The following is a 27,267-nucleotide window of genomic DNA, read 5'->3' as shown; positions in this document are numbered from 1 at the left end:
GGGGTAGAGTGGCAGCATATCTCGGGGGGGGGGATAGAGTGGCAGCATATCTTGGGGGGGGATAGAGTGGCAGCATATCTCGGGGGGGTACATCTTCGGGACAGAGTGGCAGCATGTCTCGGGGGGGGGGGCAGAAACGTTTTTCATTAAAAAAGCACTTTTATGGCGCGGCCTATATTCGGGTGCGGCCTATATCCGATATACGGTATATTCCACTCCATCCAAGTGTCCCACTTTAAGAAGACCAGTCCTTTTGTAGGAGTTCTGAATGTTTAGTTAGCACATATGTATCACAGCAGCCCTAAAAGTTACAATAATGTGTAAATACGAAAATAATGAGAAATGAAGCTTCCAATGTCACGCATGCCATTTAAATTGAAGTCTCATTAGTCATCACGGTAGTCAATGGATACAGCCATCGCTCAAACACAGCGAGCTCTCCACTGGTGAGAGGTAAGCAGTCGGAAGCGATCTGTCGCAGGTTTCGATTACCAGAAGGTTTATTCCCAGCTGAGAAATAAAATCTCATCACTGTTTAAGTAATAATCCTCAGTGATTGGGGTAAAGCATATAAAGAACATCACACCTGGACATACGATTCTGGTACATAACAACTTTATTAACCCCTTAAGGACCGGGCTCATTTTTCGTTTTGTACCCTGTGGGACCGAGGCTGTTTTAATACTTTTGTGGTGCTTGTGTTCAGCTGTAATTTTCTCCTCACCCATTTAGTGTACCCACATAAGTTATATATTGTTTCTTTCAGGACAAGATGGGCTTTCTTCAGATACCATTATTTTGATCGTATCATCTTATTTACTATAAAAAAAATAAAAAAAAACATGGTGAAAAATGAAAAAAAAACATTACTTATTTGAAAAATCTTTTAGGCACCTAAAAAAGCAAGTAAAAAAACTAGCTAAATAAATTCTACTACTTGTCCTGAGTTTAGAAATACCCAATGTTTTTATGTTTTTTTTGCTGTTTTTTGTAAGTTACAGGGCAATAAGTACAAGCAGCGTTTTATGATTTCCAAATCTTTTTTAACAGATCTGGTCATTCTGCCTCCATCTCCTCTTTGGAATATCTTTGAAGCCGGTTAACTCAATTTAACCCATTCAAACCATATATTTTTGAAAACTAGACACCCCAGGGTATTCCAAATGCTGTTATTTTAACCCTTTCCATGCACCAATTATAGAACTACACTTTGTCAAACTTTGTAATAGTAATTTTTTTTATTTCACACAAATTGTACTTTAGTTATAGATATACAGGTTCTGGTATATGTCACTGTCAAACAACACCCCAATATGTGTTCAGGAACATCTCCTGAGTGCAGTGATACCAGACATGTCGGGTTGTTTGAGATTTAAAATGCCACATTTGGGACGTGCGCTTTTTTTCTCCATTTTGGTCAGTCTGTACCTATGCCCTATCTTTGAGCTCGGCCACTCCAATTTACCCCATCAGCCATTTTTTTTATATATTAGACACCCCTTGGGTATTTGAAGTGCTTTTATTTTAACTCTTTGTTGAGATTTTTGAGAAATTTTAGCACTTGCTCAAAATTTTTTTTTATTTTATTAATACTTTTTTTATATATATATATATTTTTTTTTTTACACATTTTGCTGGTACTGGATGGTTCATCAAGTGACATCACTGCATAATTATTTTTAAATGTTAGCACATTTTTTTTTCCCATTTTTTTTATGAATATTTTACTAATACAGTACCTGTATTCAACCTGCAAGTGGAGCCAGAGTTCTCTAGAGGGTCTGGAGACCCTCTAGCGAACTCTTTCTTCTTTATTGTTTTTTTTCCGGGGCCGCCGCCATCTTGCTGATGGTGAAGATCACCGGCATGACCTTTAACGATCCTGAACCGTCAAAAAATTAAATAAGCTTAGAAAGCGATCAACGATCACTTTCTTCGCTTAAACGGCGTTACTGTAGTGCCTCGATGTCGAGGCATTCAGTAACGCCGAGATCGGCATCGGGGGCCATGTCTGGCCCCCCCCCCCGGGGCGTCAACAGCCGCCATACATTGTATGGCGGCGAACGCCCGTTTTAAAAGCGTTTAGGAGGCGATCAACTTAAATGGTGTCACTGGAATGCCTCGATCAGGAGGCATCCAGCGACGCCAAACACTTACCTCTGGAAGGGCTGTGACCGCTCCGGAGAGGGGCCAGACATGGCCCCCGATGCCGATCTCGGCGTTGCTGAATGCCTCGACATCGAGGCATTACAGTAACGCCGTTTAAGCTTATTTAATTTTTTGACGGTTCAGGACCGTCAAAGGTCATTTAGTGACCTTCTTGTCATGACGGTCCTGAACCGGCATAGGTCGCGAAGGGGTTAAACATAGAATACATCATCATCGACATTTACTAATAATGACTAAACTGGTGCTTAGTTAAAGGTTTCAAAGTGTGCCTGGCTCAACTACCAGCCCGCATTTAATTGGTAAAACAGGCAAAAAAAGCAATTCAATTTAATTAAAACTAAAGAACAAATGGTAGAAAGAGAACACCAAAAATGTATGAGAAGCCCCCAAAAGGATTTTAATTCATGTTGCACTGTGCAAAAAAACAAACAAAAAACAATCTATATAAATGATCATATATATAGATTTATATATTCGATGTGAAAAATGTAAAGATACATGTGCCTTTGAGCAGACCTTGGTGTCAGGCCCTCCAATTCTTCTTAAAGGCAGAGAGATGGCTCCAGCTCCCTCTCTATTCAATATAAAAGGCCAATGCAGGCATAAAGGTTGGAGAAGGCCCTGCATAACGCATAATTTAATGGGTAAACTGAATCAATCTCAGTGGTTTAACTATACATTATAAAGGGCCAGCCAAGCGCTTCTAAGCTTCACACCTGCATTATAGCGAAGTCAACGAGCTTAAAGCAACGCTCCTTTTTGTAAATGGACCCCTCAAGACACATAAAAACCATCACAGCCCGCTAAATTGCACAATAATCATTGACTCTACCCCTAAAGAAAAATAAAAAGCGGCTACCGTTATCCAGCACCCAAACCATTCGCTTGCGGAGCGGCGCGTGTCAAGAGACAACGCACCTATCGTACAAAACAGCACCCGGTGTATAATACAACACGAACGCGTGTCTCCATTCCAAAATTCGCTTTCTCAAAGTTGACGGCACAATAATCTGACGCGCGTGAATGGCCGTCGACGCTGACCAATGTCAAGATTGTTAACTCCACTGTAAAAGTGTACTGCGTCAAACAGTAATAGTCTTTAGAGTATAGAACTCATGCGCAGAAGGGGAACGCTGAAGGAAGAAAAAATAACTTTATTGAAACGGACATGACAGTGGTGTGCGCCATAACACATTTGACATAATCAATTAGCAGCTTATCCTATAGGCAGTAGCAACATGTTAGATAGAACAGTGACACAACTATGTCATAAGCCATCATCTCACAATACATTTAGTCAAACAATTGCATGTGACTTACTCCCTCGTCTTATTGTCTTCTTTACATGCACGTTCAGTAGTTGCCTGTTTAGCAATTTGACGTTAAGCTATCATCCTTGGCGCACAGCGGCCTTAAGTTTCGCTTATTTTAAATAAAGATTTGAATATAACAAACAAACAAAACTCTACGTCAGTGACCGGAACTCGCGTGCACTTATGGACGTATCAGAAGACGGAATTTACGCAAGCGCGGTGTGACGAAAGTGGTAAGGCGAGGACTGCGCGTGCCTGCCATGACGCAGGCTAAGGTAGGGTGCTGCGCATGCTCGGTGTGACGCAGGGTAAGGCGGTGCATGCGCGTTCTGGAGAGCTGGTCGAGCCAGAGTATTGCGCGCTCCCGAGACTCCGCGCCGCCGCTACGTCGTGCCGTCTGTGTCTGTGTGTGCGGGGGGAGATGGATCGCGGGCGCTCGCCCCATTAAACCCTTCATACTCTGAGCATAGTGTATAAAATTGACCTCACGAGCCCTATAGCGCCACAGAAAGCGCCCTCTTTCAGGGTTCCTTCCGCTGCCCCGGCTCCGTCTCCGCCGCCGGTGGCTGGCTTTCTATCATTTCCAGCCCTCTCGCGTCCACACCCCACTCACACACGGCATTGATGGTAATGTATGCAAGGAAACAACCGAGACTCAGTGATGGGTAAAATATCGCTCTCTTACCTCGTCCGTGTCGCGGTTTATCCGCTCCTTCCCCCTCTGGCCCAGCCGCCATTTTTGTTGCGAACTCCCGATCAGAGGAGGCGGGAGGGTTGTGGGGATGTTAGGGAGCGGGCCCTTCGGTTAATGTCACCCGCTCTTATTGATTTGCTAACCTGGCTTCTTTGTTTTTGTGTCTTTGCAGCTGTCACGACCGAAGGGATTCCCAACCCTACCAGGTATCGAGATACGGGCACAGCCGCTACTCCAGCTCAGGCTTCGGCCTCAGTGTTAGGCCCCAGTGCGGGCTAGAAAACACGGGTGTATTTAACTGCTCACTGAAACCGTGTTTTATCGCCATGCAATACGGGTCACAACCTTTCAGCTCACCGGTTTTCCTCGCAAAGCTTAATTCCCATTTTTTTGCCCCCGGGTTTATTTTAGGGTTCAGTTCCTCTCCATCTCAGCTTTAAAATGATAGAGTCGGAGGGCTTGATGTAATGTAAGGAAGTTTTCCTTTATGGAGAGGTTGGTAGATAAGTGGAACAGCCGTGTAGTGGAAGTGGTAGAGGTTAACACTGTAAGGAATGTAAACATGCATGCGATGGGTGAAAAGCTATACTAAATCTAACAGCTGATTAATGTCAGAGTCTTTACTGCAGGAAGATAGGGGGCCTAAATGGGCCAAACGGGTCTTGTGTTTATTGTACCGTTTGCCCCTTGGATCCCATGTACACATTAGTGTGTCTTTAACTTAGCAATGTTTTGTGCAGCTGCATCAGTTTTCTGGCATTTACTATCTAGAGCACCTTTGCAATCTTTTCACGTTAGAAATATGAGCCCTTCCACTTTAAGCATTTCATTTTATTTGTTTGATCTCAGCTAGTTTTAAAGTGTAGCTAGCAGTAGCAGATCTCGTGGCTAAACTGAGTTAATTTAACTTCTACCTCTGTTTAGTAAATGAGGGAGGTAATTTGGCAGCTGTCAGGGCTGCTTGTTACTTTCCGGTATCTGGCATCCTGCTGGCGGCGGCTCTGGGTAGGTTGGCATCTGCATGGAAGGACCGATCGTTAGTAGAATGGTAAAGGATGCCGCGTACCTGCTCACCTGTTTGATTTGTATATTTAATATATATTTACCAAAATGCTAGACTGTCTGTTTGCCTGTCTCATAATTCGGACTGACAGGTGATTTAACAAGACTAAATGACAGCAGTAAAAGTGGCATAGACAGCCAGTAGTTTGTGTCATTTGAGTGTTACTAGTCTTAAGGTAAGTTAGCTTATCAGACTGCACATATATTTAATTGCATGTTAAACCGTATTTTGTAAGATTCTTTTATACTTAGGCAAAATATTAATTCCTCTATTAACTATGTTAAGTGTAGAAAAATGGGCAGATCTGTAATTTTTTTCCTTTCCCATAGGTTTGATCACAAAAACAGTAAAAGTTTATGTTCTGTAAAGTGTAGAAGTCAGGGTTTCCATCTGAGTACATGGCACATCTGCAATACTAATCCTTTAGAATTGTATTTTTTATTTATTTATTAAAAAGTGATAATTTTTACAGACTGCTAAATATTCATCAAAGAGTCACCCAAGCAGCAGTGATCACCGTCATGACAAGATGCGAGACTCTACAGATCCTTCTCCACCAAGTAAAATGCGACGTTCCGACAGTCCTGAAAACAAGTATGGTGACGGTTTGGGCCACAGCAAGGCCAAAAGTCTACACATCCACAGAGTACGGGAAAGAGATGGAGGTAGGCTTTCTCAGGGTTCCACTAATGGCTAATTTCAAAGGATCTCAATAACTAAAAACCTATTCTTCCAGACAGTACTCGGCATTGTGTGAAAAGAATCTTGGCACAACTCAGAATGATCACATTGTCGTATAAAATGTCAATAGCATAATGAACCAATTTTTTAACAAGTGGTTGTTTACATGAGCAGACAATATTTAAGGTCTCCTACTAAACAAAAACAGTTAAGTTACTGAGCATCCCTAGTGCAAATATAACATTTAAGCATAGATATTGGAGTTCAGGGTTTGGTGTACAGTCAAAACCTATTTCATAGATTTTTGTTGTATTGTGTTTTTTGAGAAGAAAACATTTAAATGTGTTGTGGAATAAAGTATCTCTGCTCTCAGGATCATGCAGTCTGTTAGCATTATGTACTCCTGCTACTTGGCACCTGTAGAATGTTTGTGTCAAAAGCAGGATGTGTTATTTAATATATTGAATCTGTCATTCCTTCAGCAATACTAATTTGTAAAACTACATGTTAGTGCTGTGTATATACGTAGAACAACTTATTAGCAATAGTCCTGTTGTACAGATGAATTCAGCAACTTATCAAACCAGGAAAACATAATTTGTAGCTTATTCATTAACAACTTATTTGTGAATATTTAATTTGTTAGTATTTTTTTTTCCTTTGGCTATTTTTGTTTTCACTTTTAGAAACATTTTGGTGATCTGTCCGGTTTCTGTCACCTTAAATTAATCACAACTTTTATCTTTGTTTACTTTTGGTGTATTACCATATCAGATAATGCTCGTTTTATGGTAGTCACTTTCCCAGGATTACTGTAAAATCTTAGTTATTATATGCAGGCCTTATTTAGACCCAGAGTCATAGGAAACCATTATTAATATATAAATCTATCTATGCAATAAACCCAATTTTTTAAGCTTGCTAAAATACTGGGATATTGTGAGTTTTATAGAGGAGAATTTTATGAACTGAAACTTACTTTTTTTGATTGCGTAAATTACTTTCCAAAATCAAAATATATCCGAATGTTTTAGAGCTAATCGTAGAAGAAAGTTATAGAGAGGTCTTCAACACCACTGTCCATGAGGTGCGCTGACAGTGAGGGGTCTAAAGACATGTTTGACAGCAGATAAAGAAGCATTTAATCCATACAGTCTTCATTTTTTTACCATTTTGTTGGGAAAACATCAGCCTATATATGTGGTCCTTGCTCTTGTCTTACATTGAGGATCGCTTAATGCCTATCCCCTATGTTTGTTTAAATGCCATCACTATATTAACCACTACCACTTCTGGTGTTAGTCTTCCCACTAATTTACTATATTAATGAATTAAAGCTTCCTTATTCTACATATTAGCCCCCTACCCTTTAGCGTTAGGCTATGACGCCATCCTCTCCTTAGAAATATATTTTTCTCTTTAAATTATTGAAATGTATCTATCACAACTCTACTATATTACTATATCTCTCTCTTCTCTCTTTCAAGCTATGCATATTGATATGCTATTGCCTTTTCCGACTTTTTTATTTTTCCCTTGCAAACCACTTACTTACTCTTCTGTAGACTTTCCCTGGACTCCCTCCAGAAAAAATATCCTTCTAGAGATGGAGTTTCCACAACTGTTTATGATACTATGAATGAGTTCTCGCCAGAGATCTGTGAAATTTCACCTGCATCTCTCTGCTACCGATGGCTCCAAGTATACCAGCAGCCTGCTAGCGTTTCTGGACCCCATGAGCTTCAGAAAGCTTGTGACATTCCTTTTTTATGGATATACAAAACACTACGAATGCGTACACGCTAACAGGTGGCATTTTTAAGTGTTTCTGATGAAAGACCCTTCATTGTAGATGTTATTCTCATATAATAATAAAGAGCGCGTATCTTGCCTTACGCTCTGCCTCTAGTGGCATCATTTACAGTATAATACTAAGGTTAACTATACAGTAATAGTTGAAAGAGACTTTTTAAAATGAATTCTTGTTTAGAAATGTATAGGTACAACTTTGAAATCCGCAAAATGTAACGCACGTCGTTTGCTGTCACAACTATGCCAACTATTTTGATGCCTCCATGTGAAATCTGCAGCAGCCTTCACTATAAGGCTTTGTGTACAATTTTATCCAAGGGGGGGATCATGTAATTAAAAACATAAAAAAAACACAATAACATGATCCATAAACTCTTGGTCTGTCACCTAACTGTTCTTTCTAAAAATTCAACATGCAGTTTTGCGCAGATTTCAAGCTGCATTTTAGGTTCTAGTATTGAAAAGTGTATCAGGTCATCATGCGGCGAGACCTCGTCAGTCCCAGAACAAACCTTTACATGTTATCCCTGCCCTAGGACTGAAAACTCCTGGTGCTAAATAAACTAATTTTGGACTTTTGAAATTAATTTTGTTGTTCATGCTTGGGAAAAAAAAGCAAAAATTGTGAACTTGTTTTTTTCCATGATGTCACTAAGTGCTTGAACTCAGTAAGACTGTCATTGACCAGTAGTGCGATGCTTTTGCTTATTTGGGGTTCATTCACTAAAGCATAGCGTAGGAGATTTGTGGGTTCAACTCCCCGAATTCACTGTGTAAGGTTACGGACTAAACCCCATAGTAGCGAAGAACCTAGACGTGGGCACCTCGTGTAAATCCAGTAAGAAATCCTGGATTCCCTTTCAACTAATCGGCTGGCCTCAGCCTCACGGCAACCATTGTCTCCAAGTCTTTGGACATTTTTTTTTATGTTTAAAATGACTTTGGCACCTTTCAGAGAACTTACATTTCTCTAATGCTGTAAAATACATGATGTTCTTTACACAGTTTAAGGTTTACCACAGGAACAGACTGAATTGTATTTTCTTAAGTGGATGTTTTCCTTTTTGCGTAGACTCAAATACATTTCACTTCATGTGAATTGGCACACTTGTTTAGTGACTGGATGTAGAAAATGAAGCCTCTGTCTCATCGTCTCCTTTCCTGGCTGTCTCTCCTGGAACCTGGAGGTATTGGTGGATGCTCCTCTGGCACATACTCAGTGATACTTACATTGTAGGCGCTGAAGCAGCAGCCAATCACACGCGTGCTAGAAAAACATTAGTGTCCAGATTTCAAACATGATTGGCTGTTGCTACTCCGCTTGACTAGGTTCGGAGTTCTAGTGGGCGAATAGCGGTACGCATCCTGCTTCCGGGAGAAGCTGCTGAGGGAGAGTTAAATGAGACAGAAGTAAAGAATGCCTGCACCTATCAGCAAGCAAAAAAAATGCACTTTTTATACATTTAACATGAAAATAGGGCCAAAGTGCACCTTTAAAAACAGTAACTTAATGCATCTTTTTTTGTGCTGAAAGCCCATTGTTTGGATTTCATATTAAAACAAGAAAATTGACCCAATAAATGTAAATAGTATAAAACTCTTAGGTCTTTTAGACCTCCGTGCTAAGTAATATGGATAGTGAAACGCCTTGGTTTTCTGTAAAATGATACAGCAACAGGAGCCTGAGCAATTCTGCGTTTCATGGGCCGCTCGCTGACAGCTGTAGAATAGAATGACTCGACTGATCATCAGCGGTGAGATTAATTGTCGTAGAACATGGATGTTCCATTTCATTGTTTGTTTGATATCCCACCTGGCTGCATTTTTAGGACGGTACAGAACACCTTGCCAGCTAAAAAAAAAACATCTACACTTTTATTCTCTCTGTAATATATAGCCCTTTGGAATGTGAAGGAAATTGCAGTTTTTCCACTTGGACAAAAATGAACTGAACTCTCTAGTACGTGTTAAGGAAATAAATCTTCGCAGATCTGTCGATGTAATGAATTTAGAGAATAGAAAAGTAGTAAAGAATAGAGGAGAGGAAGCAGTGCCTCCGAATTCTCACAATGCTTTAACCTCTTGCTTTTCAGAGGGAAATTGTGTAACGAATCTTTCCCCAAGAAACATGTTCTTTTGTTGAAATCATTTGTTCATATTTGTTTAGTTTGGATTCTTCCCTGTAGCGGTCAGAAAGCAAATGAAGCCTGTAAATAAGTTTTCTTGGCCTCTCATTTAAAGTAGACTTCCAAAATTCACAATGTCAAATGCCTCCCGCACTCGGGACGTTCAAAATTTTGCTTTGCAAGAATATTGACAAAAAATCACTTTTCTTTCCCACTTGCTTTTATAGCACTATAAAGTGAATGACACGGCTTCTATAAATTTGTACTGGTGTTGATGTGACTTTTTATTCCTGGCTTCTGTTCTGGGAAAATCATTTGGCAGTTTGTTTTTCCAAGGACTCCTGTGCTGATTAAATGCTGCTTCGTACCCCTGCCGCATATAGAGAAGATTGTGGGGAAAATTCTCCACTGATCCAACCGACAAGATGATCCTCTTCACATATAAAGAGAGAGAGTTCTCTGTTGGCCATCAAACAAAAATAAGCTAATTTGTTAAAGACGAATTGGCAGGCTTTTGAGATGACTTGTTGTCTCCCTTAGACGTCGTATGATATGATGTGTCTAAAGAAGAGGCCTAAGTAGTCCTGAAAGCTTGCAATCTAAAACAATTCAGGTATTAACATTACCAAATTTGCTATTTAACATATGCCTGTCTAATCACCTGGCCAGAAATACGTGTTCTGTAACTTAAGCAACAATTTCATAAGGGCTCAGCACAAATGCTTTGTTATAACATGCATTAAGTAACCCCCCCATCAATTTGATCAAACGATCTTCTCAACACAAGCTAAATAACATTAAGCCCGGATCTAGCAATCCCCAAAATGCTTGGCCTTCAGTCCTAGTAACTGACTGGGACACAGAAGTCGGTAAGAAGCCGCTTTCCCTTATTTACCTAGTTCCTGTATAGTGTCCCCTGTGACAAACCCTCCATGTTACAATGTTAATACCATGTAATACTGTTCGCAGATTAAGCAATAAATGTGTTAGTAGCCCACAATATGCGTATGCCAAGAAACATAACTTGTGTGCTTTTGTCTTTACACCACTTGTTGCATCTGATTTGTCTTGGTTTTGTAGCTTAGGAGTGGGTATAACAGAGCTGAGTACTGGTTTTGAAGCCAAATATCTCTGTATACATACACATGTAGGCAGTATGCCGTCAATCTAGTACGTACCACTGAATTTTTATTTATTTATTTTGTCTGTGACGGGAAGAATGTGGTAAGAATGTTTCCAGTATTCTCCACATAACATATAGTCCTTGGTACTAGAAGTATGACTGATCCGGCAAGGTATAGGATGGCGGTCATCGGTTTCTACAGAGACATGTGCAATAAGGCATCTTATCTGTTTGGTATATCTATACAATAAATATCTCAGCAGGGTTGAGGATTCCTAAAGTTTTTTAGGAACGTACTTTTGGTGTGTTCCAGTGAAGCATACGTGGTCATGATGTCATTGTTTTGTCACCGTGATGACAGTTGTTATTCGGCCAGTGTTGTGAAAGAGCTTTGCTGTGCTTTATGGTTACGATACACCACTGAAACTGATTTAGTATCCCACCGTCTCCCAGTTAGGAGAGAATAGGTTTATTAGATGTCGTCTTTTTCTACCTATATATATATTTTTTTTTATTTATGCTTGTTGCAGACTCAGAGACGTTGCTGGTAACCTAATAACTTCCTTATATCTTGGTTTATCAATATATACGTTCACATATGAACTCTTGCAAGTTAAATGTAAGCCTCGTTGTTTTCCTTGTTGAAATACATATATTTGGGAGAAACTCTCAGAATACGCGTTACTGGCAAGTTCCTTATGAACTTCCACTGAATTTACCTTTATCTTGCGTCAGTCTGGACGTCCGTTGAGACTGGAGTTTTGGCAATGCCGGAGTCCTATGGATGATTTACCGCGTTCTTACTGTGAGAGTTTATTTTTATTACTAGAATATTGGTCGGTTGTGACAGAACACCCAACGCCTTCGGATGTAGGGTGATTGGTGTCAGACTCTTTCCATATTGTAAGCAGCCAATGAACATATATATATGTAAATATTGTGATGTAAATCTTAAAACATTTGCATATCTAGCCATGTGCATATATTATGTTGTTTTAGCCTAATCTAATAAACACTCTGACAATCTGACTACTGAAAGTCTGGGGAGGAACAGACTTCATTAGCGTTGCCATAAAGAATCCGCTCGGTGTGGTGTTTGAGCCGAGAAACTTGCCCAAAATATCAACAATGTCAGCCTCCAGGTCTGCAGATAAAGGGAGTTTATTGGAACAAATCCACGTTTTTGTCAAAGGTGACCGACATCCCTCTACCCGGCACCTGATTTTATGCTCAGAGTAAAATATCTTTTCCTATATATTTCCTCTATATTTTTTAGGAAAAATCTAATGAAGCATTTACCGGTCACTTCAATGATGTCATGCAATGAAGATCCTTTACCTAATTGTGTTTAGAATTTGGCCCTCGAAACAGTAAAAGGTCATGCTTGAATGTTAGAATCTTGAAAAGCGCCTCGTTGTGTAACAAACACCTTTTCACATTGTTTGCAGGGACCAGTTTTTCTCCACAAGAGAATTCCCATAACCACAGTGCTCTTCATAGCTCAAATTCACATTCTTCTACACCAAGCAAAACGTCTGATTCTGTAAGTGGAAGATTACCGATTTCTTTGTCATTTTGTTAAAATTGCTATGTATTTGTTTATGCATCCATGGTATGTGGACAGGATAGCCCCTTGCCTAAAACGTGTCTGTGTGGGTAATTAGTTTCAACATCCAGACGTTCAACTGCCTTTTTCCATCTCTTACGGACGTTTGAGTTCCATCTAGCTGTCTGTGCCTGAGATGACAGAGCAAGAAGATAACCGTGGCAGACAACAGTGGGTTTTTATTAAATTTGTGAGACGGCGTTTCATTTAACTTCAACTAACGAGACCGTGGGGGACACTTAAAACATGCATTACACAGGGCACACCATGGTATACTGTTCGTAGCCTGTCAGATAAAATGGATTGAGGTGCGTGTGTATTCTTTAAACATTGGTGTCAATGAAGCAAGAAAAATGCAGTATTAAAATCTAAGTAATATCACCGGAGTAGAATGCCCCTTACTTGAAGAGAGAAACACAAAGTACTTTGTTAAATAAAAAAATAAAAAAAAATCCCGGTGGAATATGGCTTTTAAACTGGAAACTGCTGTTACAACGTAGCTTTAGTAAGCAGTTATTGCATCCAATGAGGCAAGTGGGGAGAAATAATTGTTTTCCCGGTCTCACAAGCCACCTGGGCCGGACTAAAATGCTTTGTTTTATCAAGTCTGAAGACAGATCTTTCCCAGCAGTTTTTGATGTCAGACTGGTTTGGTTAGTATGATGCGTCTCTCACAGCCTAACGAGTAACCTTCAGCGTGCTTGGGGTGTTATTCGCGATTATTAAAATAAATGTTTTCATGGACGGATACGCTTATACTACTATGGTGTCGCAATTAGCTCTTGGAATGGTTTTATTCCTTTCTAATAAAACCTTTACAAGAAAACAGTTAATTAAACATCAAAAAAATGTCAGTGCAGGTAAAAGGGAAAAACATTTACCCATCTATTCAAATCCACATCATGAACCATAGAGTTTCAAAGAAATCCTTCTTTGAAAGCATGTAAGTGAGTTCCTTATGACCACTGGTGTAAAGGTCTGTGTTACTAATTTAAGTTGCTTTTGTTTTGCGTGGTGGCTTTCATTTTTATTTTTTTTTTGTAGGCCTTTGATCCTGCAGATGACTGGTCCGAGCACATCAGCTCTTCTGGCAAAAAGTATTATTATAACTGCCGGACCGAAGTGTCCCAATGGGAAAAGCCTAAAGAGTGGCTTGAAAGGTATAATTAAAAGTCTTATTATTTTTTTTAGTTTTTTTTGGGTTGTTCTCAAGTACTTTATCTAAGTTGCCTCAACTTCTTTGTGCAGAGAGCAACGGCAAAAGGAGTCAAGTAAAGTTGCAGTTAACAGCTTTCCCAAAGATCGAGACTACAGAAGAGAAGCAATGCAAGCCACGGCAGCCGGTGAGTATTCCGAGTGAGGTGGTGATACGTAAACCACGGACAGGCGCATCTACTGTTTGTCCTCTGAAATCCGAGGAAAATCCTTCTGCGGTGTGTATAAACACAGGGATATCAAGAATAATAAGAAATCTATTATCTATGGTTTCCACAAGACATGCAGGCATAGGTTGCACTTGGAAGCAGAAAGTGCCAGAAAAAGGCACATAATCTTCCTCCCATGGCTTACGGTTTTGTCCAGTCTGGAGAAATGCACATTTTTAGATCTCTGGTGCTGGGATTTGAACAATGTATTGTTCTGGACACCTTCAGAATGCTGGTAATTACTGCTGAACCATGATAGGTTTCCAGGCAGCGAATTTGTATTCATTCAAAACAATGAATTGCACATTTTTGCTGTGCTGATGTATGTTGTGGATTAGTGCAACAGCCTCCCGTCAGAAGTGGTAGCGGTTGAATCTAAAATGAGACCGAGTACTGCTTAAGATTTGAATCTTCATAATGTGTGTTCAGTACACGGCAGTTATTTGTAAACCTTCTGTAGCAGTTTTTCTAGATATTTTTATAGTGAAGTACTTCTAATAACATTGTTCCCTATTCACCAAGTCACAGTTTTAAATAGCAAATAATTGCTATTACAGATATTCTATCAAGTATTTTTTTCTTATTCTTTTTTTAATTAAACAGGTACCGAAGTACCGCATGGAGTGCATACTGTGCAACTTGAAGGTCTGTGCTCTACAGCACCATGGCTTTGTTTATTAGTATTCTAGAGTTTTGTGGCGGCAACCCCTTTAGAAGAACCCTGATCTCTTTATATATTAAATATCGAAGGCCTCGCTAGGATCTCTTTAACACATGTAACATTTACTAGAAATGATATGGAGAGATTAAACCTTTCCACCTTGTAGTCGGGGACAGGGAGCCTATGGCTTTGGCATTAAAGCAGCCGTCACAGGGAAATGCACCTATGTTTAATTCCTGTCCAGATTTATTTACTGAACTTATGACCTCAGAAGCCTGGCCAGAGGTAGGTGAAACGAGCATCTTTTTTGTTTTGCTGGAACTTGCTCTAGATTGGTTCAAACCTTTGCATGCAGTTAACATTTATATAACTGAACCACACATGACGGCTTATTGAATGGATGAAACCGTTTCACTTATGATTGGTTACTCTGGCGGGTTTTCCGTGGTCATGTGTTGGCAGGGATTTAACGGGTCCTGTTATGTGTATTTTTGGAAGATACTGAAGCTTTTAAAAATGTAAATTATTAAAGGGACAGTCAAGGAAATGCATCATGCAGGGCAGCGGTGCTTTTAAAGATAAACTGTCGCATTCCAGACTTATTCCATGTCCTCATCCTTACACGGAACCACAACCTATTGATTAAGCTTTCCTTTTTTTTTTTTTTTTTTTTACTGAAGTATAATATAAACCTATTTTTATTGGCTTTTATGCATTCAATAACTCATGTAGGATTTCAGTGCCGTCTTCAGTGAGGCATCTAGGGAAACACATTCAAACTTGAATGCTATGCCTTTGGCGCGTGTTGGTGCTGGCAATCTAAATCTGAATAATTGAAGACGGGTACATTAAGATAATTGTGACAGTTCTGTCTTTGATGTAGCCCTGCAGTATGCATTTTCCATATGCGTCCCTGCTTAAAGGGGAACTCTGGTCGCTGTATTCTAGGGAACACAAGTTTTTGGGATATCCTGTTATGAGCCAAAGGGGAACATTGAGTTCCGCATCTTCCTTTCCTGACAATTGACTTTATGGTACGTCATTACAAGTTCGTTAACAAGTACCGCAGCCTGCTCAGTAGCTTCCTATTATATTGTAGGTTGGTATATGGAGATGTCATTATTCTAATTTTTTTTTTTTTCCTCCTCCTCTTCTTCTTTTTTTTTTTTTTGCCAATCACCGATTAGTGGATGAGAAACATTCCAGTGACACCAGCAGCAGCAGCAGCATGCTCCCACAGAACATCCTCTCTCAGACCAGCCGGCACAATGATAGGGACTATAGACTCCCCCGAACAGAGACTCACGGCGGAGCGCCCCCACTGCAACATCAAGTTAAGCAAGTGGTTCATCCATCTGCTGCCCAAAGTGCTGTTCCTTCTAGTCCTTTTACAGTACAGCCTGATCACCCGCCTCCAAAGAAGTCCTTTGACGCTAATGGAGCAGCCACTCTATCAAAACTGCCTGCACCCACCTCCTCCATCTCAACACCGAAATCTGACAGAAAAGGTAAAGTCCTGCAAAATTACATTAACTCTGAGGGTTGGCTCATAGTAATGCACCAATATAAAGAATCTGAGCGTCCATTAAATCCAAATCACATGATTGTGTGTGTAACTCGTGCTAGCAATTGCCCAGCTGGTTATTGAAAACGTTAGATATGCATAATATTAAATGCGTTTAGGCAGATAAGGCTGGACATGCAACCCCACGCGTGCATGCAAAAGACAAAAATGTTCTACTCATCGTTGTTTTTGACAAAGGATGGATTTAGACTTCATCATATTGTAGTTAAACCTGATGTTGGTCTTGAATATCAAATAGTCTTTTTTCCGGTGGTGTTCATTCTACTCCCTGACTACACCATGGGAACTGTGATATACAACCGGAGGGGCATATAGTGCCTTAAACATAGGATACCTTTTGCAGAAATGCCTTTTGCCAGCACGGTATTATAAAGTAATAACTTGACTTCACACATTGAACATTATGCTTGGCCAGCTGGGTTTTTTTTTACGGGACAAACTGACCCTAGTTGTTGCTTTAAAATGTGTAGTGAAATGAATGATTTCTAACGGCTGCAAACTCCCTCTAACAGTGGATTTACTTTACTGTAGAGGGGTCATTTTGAGGATCCCAGGAGGTGAACTTGTTCTTAAAGCTTTGCTGTTATAAAAGTGATTTACATTTCTGATACAGTAACAAATACTTGTGCTTTTCCTAAACCCCACACACCTAATTCATTCACCTCTTTTCTGTGAGATATTCAGAACTAATAAAATGTTCACGTGTTTAAAATTCTGAAATTGTAAAATGCCTAAAATTATAATTAAGCATTTGCACACCGAGAAAGGGACAATATGTCTTAAAATGTGAGTGATATTGACGTACTTATGTTTTCAGTGCAGCCAGTATTGGGTTCTGTTATTTCGAAACATTTTTCTTGGAATTGATTTTCTGAAAATAGATGGACGCTCCTATCGATGCCGCTCCTCTTAGCTCCATAAAGCACAGGGCTCTATTTACTAAAGTGAGAGTTGTCAGGATTTTTTTGGACGAGGGTTGTGTTTCAGCTCCTTGACGTAACTATGCATTATAAAGGACCATTCTTAATAAGCCTCCTCTTGTGGAATGAGCTTTGGTGGCCCTGTATAATGTATGGTTAAATCGGTAAGATTTCTTCAGGCTAATTCCAGACTAGATTATGCATTATATAGGGCCAGCTCATCCCTTCTTGCAGGAGAAGCTTGTCAGCGGTGGCCCATCATGAGTACCGAAGTAAGGATATACTCCATAGTAAAGTGAGGCAGCCGAGCCGCCAACTCCCGCATAAGCTATCTTCTAGGCGTGTAATTTTTAGGATGCTATAGACTGAATTCTTATGGCTAAAGTAGTTAAAAAGTTGCGCACCTTCAGCAGTCACAAGGGGAAAAGATCGACATACAGCACAATGGTCAGAATTGGATGATACACAGATCAGTTCTTACCAGCAAAACTGCACCGGCATCCGACGCTACATATGTTTCAAGAGTGTGCAGGGGAGACGGAAACAAACAGCCTTATGCACTAAAGGTGTGAGGCACCTACGTCCGTCCGTCTAAATGCAATGTGTAGTGTTTTATATGTACAGAAGCTTCTTGCTTGTGCGTGATCGTTTTTTCTCTTTTTTTTTTTTTTCTTAATGAAATATAATATATATTGGGTGGTCCCTTCGCCACTATGCGGTGTTTGGAGATTACATTTTGTATAGAAAATTAATTGAGCGGAATGAGAATTTTCTAGTAGCTGCGTCCCGGAGACCAGGTTTAATGTATAATGGGGATACATATTAAGGTTGGAGGCGAGTTGGTTGTGCCTTGGAGACCTGTGTGTATGTATATATTCGTATATAACTGGGTCCCCCCCCCCCCCACCAGCCTTTTCACATAAAGATTGTAAAATACAGCTTGAGCTTATGAAATAATAGGAAAATGCATTTTCTTGTAGCTCTTTGGATCATTAGATAACCATATCCAGGCAACAGAATGTAAGATTACAAAGCAATAACTGCTATACCACAGGTAATGGTTGAAAGCGTATGGCTTCCATGGCGTGCGAGTTCCTACACAGTGCTGGATAATGAAGCATTTATGTTTCTTAATGGATAATTTATTTTCCTTTTTTTTTTTTTTCCCTTTTCCTCCTAAATTTTGTCTGCCAATTAAGTGATTTTTCCTTTTATTATAGACACAGCACCAGCTGACAAATCATCATGTACGACTCCATCCGGGTCCTCCGCTCCTGTATTGAACCCCTCTGCTGCCCCAGCTCCCTCCTCTGCGTCTTCGTCCACCGTCCCCGTCTCACCTGTGCCTCAGTCACCGATTCCACCGATCCTGCAGGACCCCAATCTCCTGCGCCAGCTGCTCCCTGCCCTACAAGCCACTCTGCAGATTAATAATTCTAATGTGGATATTTCCAAAATCAATGAAGGTACGGGGCTTTTTCTTACTGTTTTGTACATATGTAGCCTGTGCTTATTTATATATAAATATATTGGAAGCTGGCCTGTCATCCACTAACCTGCAGGTAGCCAATGCTTTACACATACATGCTAGGTATATTAGATGGCTGTAAGCAACATTGAGTGGCCCGTGTGGCCCCCCGCACTTTGTGTGCCATAATGATGCTGTGCTCTCAGGAGATTGTGAATGGGAGTGAAGTCGGTCCGACAGACAGGCTGGAAATCAAACTTAAATTTCCCCCGTTTCCTAGCGTGATGCAGAGGTGGCGTTTTACCCTCAGTATCACGTGCGATCTAGGTGCACTTTAATGCCTGGTTTGTTTCTAGTCATGCTTTTAACCCCTTCGTGACAAAAGCTGATTTTTACTTTTTGTACCCTTTGTGACAATGGCCGTTTTAACATTTCTGCGCTGCTCGTGTTTAGTTGTAATTTTCTTCTTTCCCGTTTACTGAACCCACACACATTAGATATTGTTTTTTTCAGGACAAGAAGGGCTTTCTTTAGATGACATTGTTTTGATTGTATCATATTATTTACTATTAAAAAAAGTATAAAATATGGTGAAAAATTTAGAAAAAAATGACTGTTTCTAACTTTTAGTTGAAAAATCTTTTACTCATCTATAAAAGGTAATAAAAAAACCTGCTAAATAGATTCTACTATTTGTCCTGAGTTTAGAAATACCCAATGTTTTTATGTTTTTTTGCTTTTTTCTACACATTATGGGGCAAAAAGTACAGGTAGCGTTTTGCTATTTCAAAGCCTTTTTTTCCAAATCTGGTAATTCTTCCCCCCATGTGCCATTTCAGGTATCTTTGAAGCCGGCCAATGCAATTTACCCCATCAAGTCATATATTTTTGAAAACTAGACAGCCCAGGGTATTTCAAATGCTAGTATTTTAACCCTTTCCAAGCACTAATTCTACCATCAGCCTTTGTCAAACTTTATGGTAGTCATTTTTTTGCATTTGTTTTTTCACACACTTTACTTTAGGTATGAATAAACAGGTTCTGGTATATGTCACTATCACAAAACACCCCAATATGTGTTCAGCAACATCTCATGAGCGCAGTGATACCCCACATGAATAATTTTGCCTGGCTGTTTGGGGGCAAAAGGGCCACATTTGGAGCATGCACATTTTTAAATGTGGAACTTTGGCATTTGGGGATCCACTGCCCATGCCCTATTTGGTACATCTTTGAGCCGGGCCATTTCAGTATGCCCAATAAAGCCATATATTTTTGAAAACTAGACACCCCAGGGTATTTTAAATGCTGGTATTTTAACTCTTTGCATGCACACATTTTACCACCAGCATTTTTTCAAAGTTTGCAGTAGTATTTTTGTGTGTGTATTTTTCCCACACACACCTACTTTATGTATGAATTTACAGCTCCTGGTATATGCCGCTGTCACACGACACCCCAATATGTATTCAGCAACATCTCCTGAGTACAGTGATACTCCACATGCATGGGCTTGTCATTTTTGGGGGGAACTAAAAGGACACATTTGGTACGTGTGCATTTTACTAATGTGGCCATCCTTCCCCACGTGTTATTTGGGACATTGTTGAATCCGGCCAATTCAATTTACCCCATCAAATCATACATTTTTTAAAAGTAGACACCCCATGGGCATTTAATATGCCAGTATTTTAACTCTTTCCATGCGAGAATTGTTTTAAGCTAATGTGATAATTTTAGGACTTGCTCACAAAAATATATTTTTTATATATATATTTTAATTTTTTTTTTGCCTTTTTTAAAACATTTTTAAGATTTTTTTTCAACTTTAAGGTTCCCCTGATAGTGACATCAGTGGGAAATTATTTTTACATTTTACTGTTTTTTTACTATTTTTTTTCTAATTATTATTAATTTTATTTGATTTTTAATTTAATCCGTATGGCGGATGTTGACGCCCCGGGGAGGGGCCAGACATGGCCCCTGATTCCGATCATGGCGTTGCTGAATGCCTCGAGGTTGAGGCATTACAGCAACGCCGTTTGGGTAAAAAAATCGATCACGGATCGATTTTTATTTTTTTTTTTTTTATTTTTTTTTTTTTTTTCTCGTTTTAACAAATGACGGTCCTGGCACGTCATTTGTCGTTAACGACATGATTTTCCGTGACGTGCCCGGACCGGCAATTGTCATCAAGGGGTTAAACACAATTTAATGTTATGATTTTGGAAAAGCTTTAAATGCCGTTTCATGTACTGAGGCGGACTTCTGTCATGTCTGGGAAACCAATTGTAAATGTCATTGTCCACAGTTAGTGTGATGTTTGCATGTGTGTAATAATGCTTAGATGTTAACTGCAAGTGACCTGCAAAACTGCTAATAAACGCTGTTCTTTTCTGCTTTTTGAGCGAAACGGCAAAGAATTATCATTTTTCAGACTTTTTCAGGCAGCGTTCAGTTTTTACTTACTGGCCTAACAGCACTTTGCTGTAGACAGATGGAGCCCATTGAAGAACTAGTGAGGAAGCACTCTGATGTGACGGACATTGCGCTCCGAATCAGTAGCTCATCGCACCGGGCCTGTGAGCTCTACCTGAACTGTTTGTGTAGTTGGCCACGCAGGGCCAGATTTATCACTCCAGGTTTTTTAAATGCCTCCCTGTCTCTGGCGAGAACAGAAAGACTTTTATATTTAGTACCCGCTTTCCCATCGATACTTCGCATTAGCGTGCCGCCCTCCCCATTGCAGAAACTGAAGATCAGAGTCCTGTCCAAACTGACATTTAATATAGTACAGTAATATGCATTCTTAAAGTGAATAAAAATCCCTTTTTGCAAATACATGAATTCTGCAGAATCTCCCCATATGCATTTGCAGGAACACAGTTTTTGGAATATATTTTACCAGCCTTTATGGCAGTAGTTATAAGCAGTTTGATTATGATCCAAGCAAAGATTTGCTAGCTGTAGCTTTGGTAGTAGCATTGTGTATTTTGTTTGACCTTTCCCCGCAGGCGTATTCAATATCACAGCATAACTCTTTAAGTCGCTTTGCTACTAAATCCTTCTAAAATACTATATACAATTTGGGGCATTTCTCATAAAGCTTATGATTGTGATTATTTTTTCAGTTCTAACAGCTGCCGTGACACAGGCCTCTCTACAGTCAATACTACACAAAATTCTTACCGCCGGACCCTCGGCATTCAACATCACATCGCTGATATCGCAAGTTGCACAGCTTTCAACACAAGGTGAGAGGCTGCATATGCTGCTAACGGGACTTATCTTCTTTATTTTTGGTTAGCCTGTTTATTTAATCTTGAGAAATTCATGAAAATTGAACTGGAACCCTGCCGCCATTGTGAGTGGTGTTTTTTTTTGATAAGGAGAGAAAAAAAAGAATATCCTAATCAAGGACAGACTTAAAACTAAATGTTAGAATACTTTACAATTTAAATGTTGTAGCATTAAAAACTTATGCTTATAGTGACATCTAGTGACATTTGTTGGTGTTGCAAAGTTTTGTGTTTCTTTTGCATTACTGCATTTAAATTTGATACTAAAAAAAAAAAGTTTGTCGTTGGTAGCCTTAGTAATTTTCTGCTCCACCTTCTTCTCATTTTGGGTGACCCCTTTATCAATAATCAGTAATTAGCTTGTGCTAATTTCTTGGTACATTGGACACTGGGGTTATACGGCTGCATCAGTGTATTAATGGTTTTGAAAAAAATTATCACTAAAAAAGGCACTTCGTCACAACATTAACGAGAGAGATGCGTCCTATGTATATATTGCATTTAGGCTTTAAACCTAAAAACTGAATTTGTGCTTTCATTGCATTCTTCTTATGATGGTTTAAAACTGGTGGTTTATTGTAAACTTGATGTTTAAAGATATTTCAGTTTTTGTCACCTGTTTGTAGGCCTGTTACAGGGCAGAACCTCCTCCTATGTGTAGTGGTGAATACAATATTTTTGCAGCTACCAGTAATGCTTTACAAAGATGTCTTTTATATGAGGATATGACTTTGACGTGCATATTTTTTTTTCTCAGCTACCCAGTCCAATCAGTCTCCAATGTCTCTGACGTCTGACGCTTCATCACCCAGATCGTATGTATCTCCCCGAATCAGCACGCCTCAGACAAACACGGCTCCTCACAAACCTTTAATTAACACACCGCCTGTATCATCACAGCCAAAGGTAATGACTTAAAAATAATACAACAAAAAAGCTAATTTTAGCTGTGTTGGTAGAAAACAGAGGCATTGTTATACTTGGTACCCATATGGTTTTCAACTGGATCATAGATCAAGACATATCAGATCGTTATTCTTGGTCCGTTATATGAAATCTTTTTTTTTCTTCATGCAATAATAGTTTTCAGAGATTCTGCTCTCATCAAAGTGAATAGTTAAATAACATTGGCTTTGTTGGCACGTTGGTCAATGTTTTTTGAATCCTTGTCTTGACTAGTGGCAATAGGGAAGACTGGTACATGGGGGGCGCTGTGAGGCAGCACTTTTTTATGTCGCTGTTATGGCTCTTGCTCCAGCCGTTGGTGTATATAACATTTACTAAATAAATGCGTTTATCGATGTCAAGGCTTAGTTTGCTGGTCTGGAGGCAGATACTCGCAACCTCTGTATTCTCTTTGAGACGCACTGTGTCTTGTGTATTTAATGTGTGCAAGACAGAATGATGAATAACAATAAATATTATTTTGTAGGCCAGTACCACCCTTGGTGCTAAGCAAGGACCATCTACACAGGCTGCACAGCAGCAGGCAAGTGCTGCCGACAAGCCCCAAGGGCATGAGCCGGCGTCCCCTCGAAACCTTCAGCGTCAGAGGCAAGTCATGCAGACTCTCTCATACATACATGGTCTGGATTACTCATCTTTACGTTTGCTTCGTGATGTGTTCTTGGGTGGCATTTCATCTCTGCTCTAAAGTAGCACCTGATCTGTTTGCAATGGGTTTTATTGTGCTGGTTAAATATATTGTTTGTTAAATCATTCATTTAAGTTGGCAAAACTTGCTAAATAATTTAACCAGCCTTCAGTTTCTTCAGCTGTCTGCCACTCAATATAGCAATTCTGTAATCCATGGATGGTGAATGTTTTCTTCTGCTTTCACAGAATGTATGAGAGGTGATCCTGCCAGGGTTTTGAAACTGTCAGTTGTAGAATTCTAAGGAAGTATTTAATTGGGTTCTAAGAGCACCACAGAAAAAAGGAGCGGCTTATTATGTCTTCGTTCAAATGAGAATCTGTGGATGGGCTTTTTAAATCATACTTTCAATTCTGATTAGAGCTATATATAGACTTTAATACGTATGATAGCCGATTGGTGCTGTATATCCTACCATATTTTTGCATCCATATTCCGAGGCATTCCAGAGTATCTATACATTTGGTGTTTATCCTTGACCCAAGATCCTTGGGGTACTGTTGGCTGAACACATAACCTACTCACATCACAACTGCACATGATCCCTACCACCAGCCAGCTCCATTGATGATCTGTGCGACACTGCTAGGGGGTATAATGCAGCCTCAGCGTAGGCATGTGCAGAAAGTTTGGCTTTTCTGACAGGGATTGGCTGTTTTAAAGACCCCAAACTGATGCAAAATGTGTACAGCGCAGAGCTTGTATCCTGCAGCTCATTTCACATGGAAAAGTGCATCCCCCCCCCTTAAAGCTAAAGAATTCCTATTAGATATACTTTAATATGTGTTCTTCACTGCCAGGCCTGTATGAAGCATTAGACTGGCCCTTCATACAAGTATCTGTGAAACATTTTAAATATTTAAATTAAAAGTTCACAATTTCAAATCCTTTGCCTTGCCTGCCGTGTGGTTCTATGTGTTGTGTAACCGTGGTTTTCATTTTTGTCCTCCTTTATTTTTACCTTTGCAGTAGTCAGAGAAGTCCATCTCCTGGTCCAAATCATACCTCAAGCACTTGCACATCAAGCACATCATCTGTATCGCAGAACACGTCTTCACGCAACTCGTGCTCCCTGACCCCTTCATTAGCTGCCTACTTCAACGAAAACCTTATCAAGCATGTCCAAGGCTGGCCTGCCGACCACGCGGAGAAGCAGGTTAGCGGCTTCTTAATGTGTCATATTTTGGCTTTTGAAAATCTTGCTGCACAATCCTTGTATTTTTAATTCATTTTCTATTCTTTTATTTTGGAGTATCTGTATTAACTCATTGTGATTATAAACGTAATAACATGGATTTAAATAGTTTGAAGGTAAAACGGTTATTTAGGTTACAGTATAGCTCGCTTATGCCTCTAGTGAGGGTGCTGTTTTGTTTTTTTTTCTCCGTAGTAGGGGTTATGTATTCATGTAATGTTCAAAAAAAGGTTAATCTAGTAGTTAATGGATTATGAATGGAAACATAGAATTTAACAGAATATAAGAACTATTCTGCCCGTCTAGTGTGCCCATTTTTTGTGACATATTAATCAGCCGCGGTCTCGTCTCGTTAGACTCAGGATAGCTTTATGCCCATCCCAAGCGTAGTTAAATTCCATGAGCATCCGGAAGCTTCTTTTATACCTGTTGTCTAAATATGAAAGATATGACATCTCCCGTTGGGTGGAAGGGATGAAAGTTTGACATCTGAGTACCCGAGCAGCTTGTTCCTGAGGGGAAACGCAGCTATGTATCGAATAAGGGGCGCATGAACATGTGGAGAAAAATAACAACACAATAGTGTAGCAAGTTCAAACAAAATATCTGTGTAGTGAATGTATATTGCACTCACAAGAGTAACTGGTAGTAGAGGCTCATCAGATAATGACAGATCTTGATAAATCCTGGAATGCAGATAAAAGAACCGCCAATGGTGCAGTATAATAGAAAATATATTTAATAAGAAAAAACTGGGTAAACTCACAAGTAAGTTGGCACAACAAAATTGTTATGCTATAAGCGCAATATGGAAACAAGAATCCAGCAAGGTAAGAAATATCCGTATGGAAAAAATCTTTCAGAGTCTCTCTTAACGCAGCTGTCACATAATATTATATAATATCATAATATATCCTTTTCTTTCATTGAAATTTGCCCCAATTCCATTGCCATTCCCGCTCCTGGGTCATTCGGATTCTCGGTACTGTCTGATTTATATACCCGCTGCTTCCAGGCCACTGGCGGGGTGATTGGAGAGAGTGTATGAGGGGTTTTGTCCATGAGCAAAACATCTGTGCAAATTAGTTTTGCGGTTTATGACGTCAATTGAGGGATTTTCTTCTTGTTTTGTTTAAGGCATCGAGGTTACGTGAAGAAGCCCACAACATGGGAAGTATTCACATGTCCGAAATTTGTACAGAGCTGAAAAATCTAAGGTCTTTAGTCAGAGTATGTGAAATCCAAGCAACTTTGCGTGAGCAGCGGTAAGAGGTTCCGACTTCACTATACCCTGAATGTTTTGTACTAGTCAAGTTCTGTGTTTGGCATCTTAACCCTCGGAGTGCTTGAGGCTTGGGCATTTTGTTTGCTCTGTTACTGGAAGCATTTAATATTTATTTGTGGTCCATTTTCTGTACACTTGCCAGGAGTGGTTGGTACAGGTACGGGCTACTGAGCATAAAAAGTATTTGGTGTAATATGCACACTTTATTGGGGCAGTCAGGGAGCATAAACTGTCCCTTTTAAGATATATTTTACTTTCATATATACTAGTTCCCGGGCCTTCCGAAGCAGTGCTGTATGATTTTAAAGATCCTTATGTGTTAACATTTACTGACGGGTACCGGCGCTTTGACCCTTAACTCAGTAGGTGCCGTTAGTTTAAAGCATGCCTTGGCTCATATTGCTGTTTGTCTACACCCCGTACACCTCTGATGATGTGTCTCATGTTTATGGTAATTGGGAGAGAGGGCTGGGGAGCTGAGATCTCAGTGACAGAAAGACTAAGCATGTCCCATTACCCACCAGAGTGATTAGTTTGTTGGAAGGCAGCTAAAGTACCAAGTCACGTTAAAGTGTATTTTATTCTTGCCTTTATAAAAACTTTCATTAGAATAAGTGGTATGGGGGGGGAGCCTGGGCAAGCCAACCACATGCCTCTCATGTTTGGCCTTCCAGTCCCACCCTGGCAACTGTGTTAACCCTTAAGGTGAGAACATGAAGTTAACTTCTCTTCATAATTTTTTGCAGGAGGCAAATCCTTTGTATATTCTTTTCTGCCTCCTTTGGTCTTCAGGTCCGCCAATGAATATTGATATCATATACTGTGCTTTTTGTTAAGACGGGACTGGCCTTTTGGGGCACATGGTGCAATGCGGATGAAACACCTTATGCATTCTTATTTGTTCTCTTACAGGATCCTGTTCTTAAGACAACAAATCAAAGAGCTTGAAAAACTTAAAAACCAGAATTCCTTCATGGTGTGAAAAGTTGTGACTTGCACGTGATGTTTGGAACTGTAACGCTATAAGCCCAGTCTTAACACTTTGAGCTGCGTACGAGTAGACTTTGGACCGTTGAGCTGGGCAGTGGACATGGGGAGTGGGACTGGAGGGAGTCCATTCAGGGGAAAGACAAGAGAGTGATTTGTAAAACCCTGGAAATGTAGATTTCTTGTAGATGTATCCTTCACG

At 39.9% G+C, this 27,267-nt stretch overlaps 1 protein-coding gene across 1 annotated transcript; it reads left to right on the top strand.

The window, feature by feature from the left end:
• Positions 1-4,106: 4,106 nt before the first annotated feature.
• Positions 4,107-27,060, top strand: LOC149287192 (WW domain-containing adapter protein with coiled-coil-like). Its single transcript, XM_089493209.1, is given in 14 exon segments — positions 4,107-4,147; positions 4,349-4,382; positions 5,712-5,904; positions 12,430-12,524; positions 13,632-13,747; positions 13,836-13,948; positions 15,860-16,180; positions 18,398-18,643; positions 21,777-21,899; positions 22,702-22,850; positions 23,377-23,498; positions 24,568-24,754; positions 25,931-26,058; positions 26,991-27,060. Coding segments are annotated over 14 exon segments (1,938 nt in total).
• Positions 27,061-27,267: the final 207 nt, after the last annotated feature.

This window comes from Sceloporus occidentalis, unplaced genomic scaffold (assembly GCF_023333645.1).
Source record: "Sceloporus occidentalis isolate IW3139 unplaced genomic scaffold, rSceOcc1.0.p SCAF_63, whole genome shotgun sequence".
NCBI lineage: Eukaryota > Metazoa > Chordata > Lepidosauria > Squamata > Phrynosomatidae > Sceloporus > Sceloporus occidentalis.
This window is presented reverse-complemented; position numbering and strand designations above follow the sequence as displayed.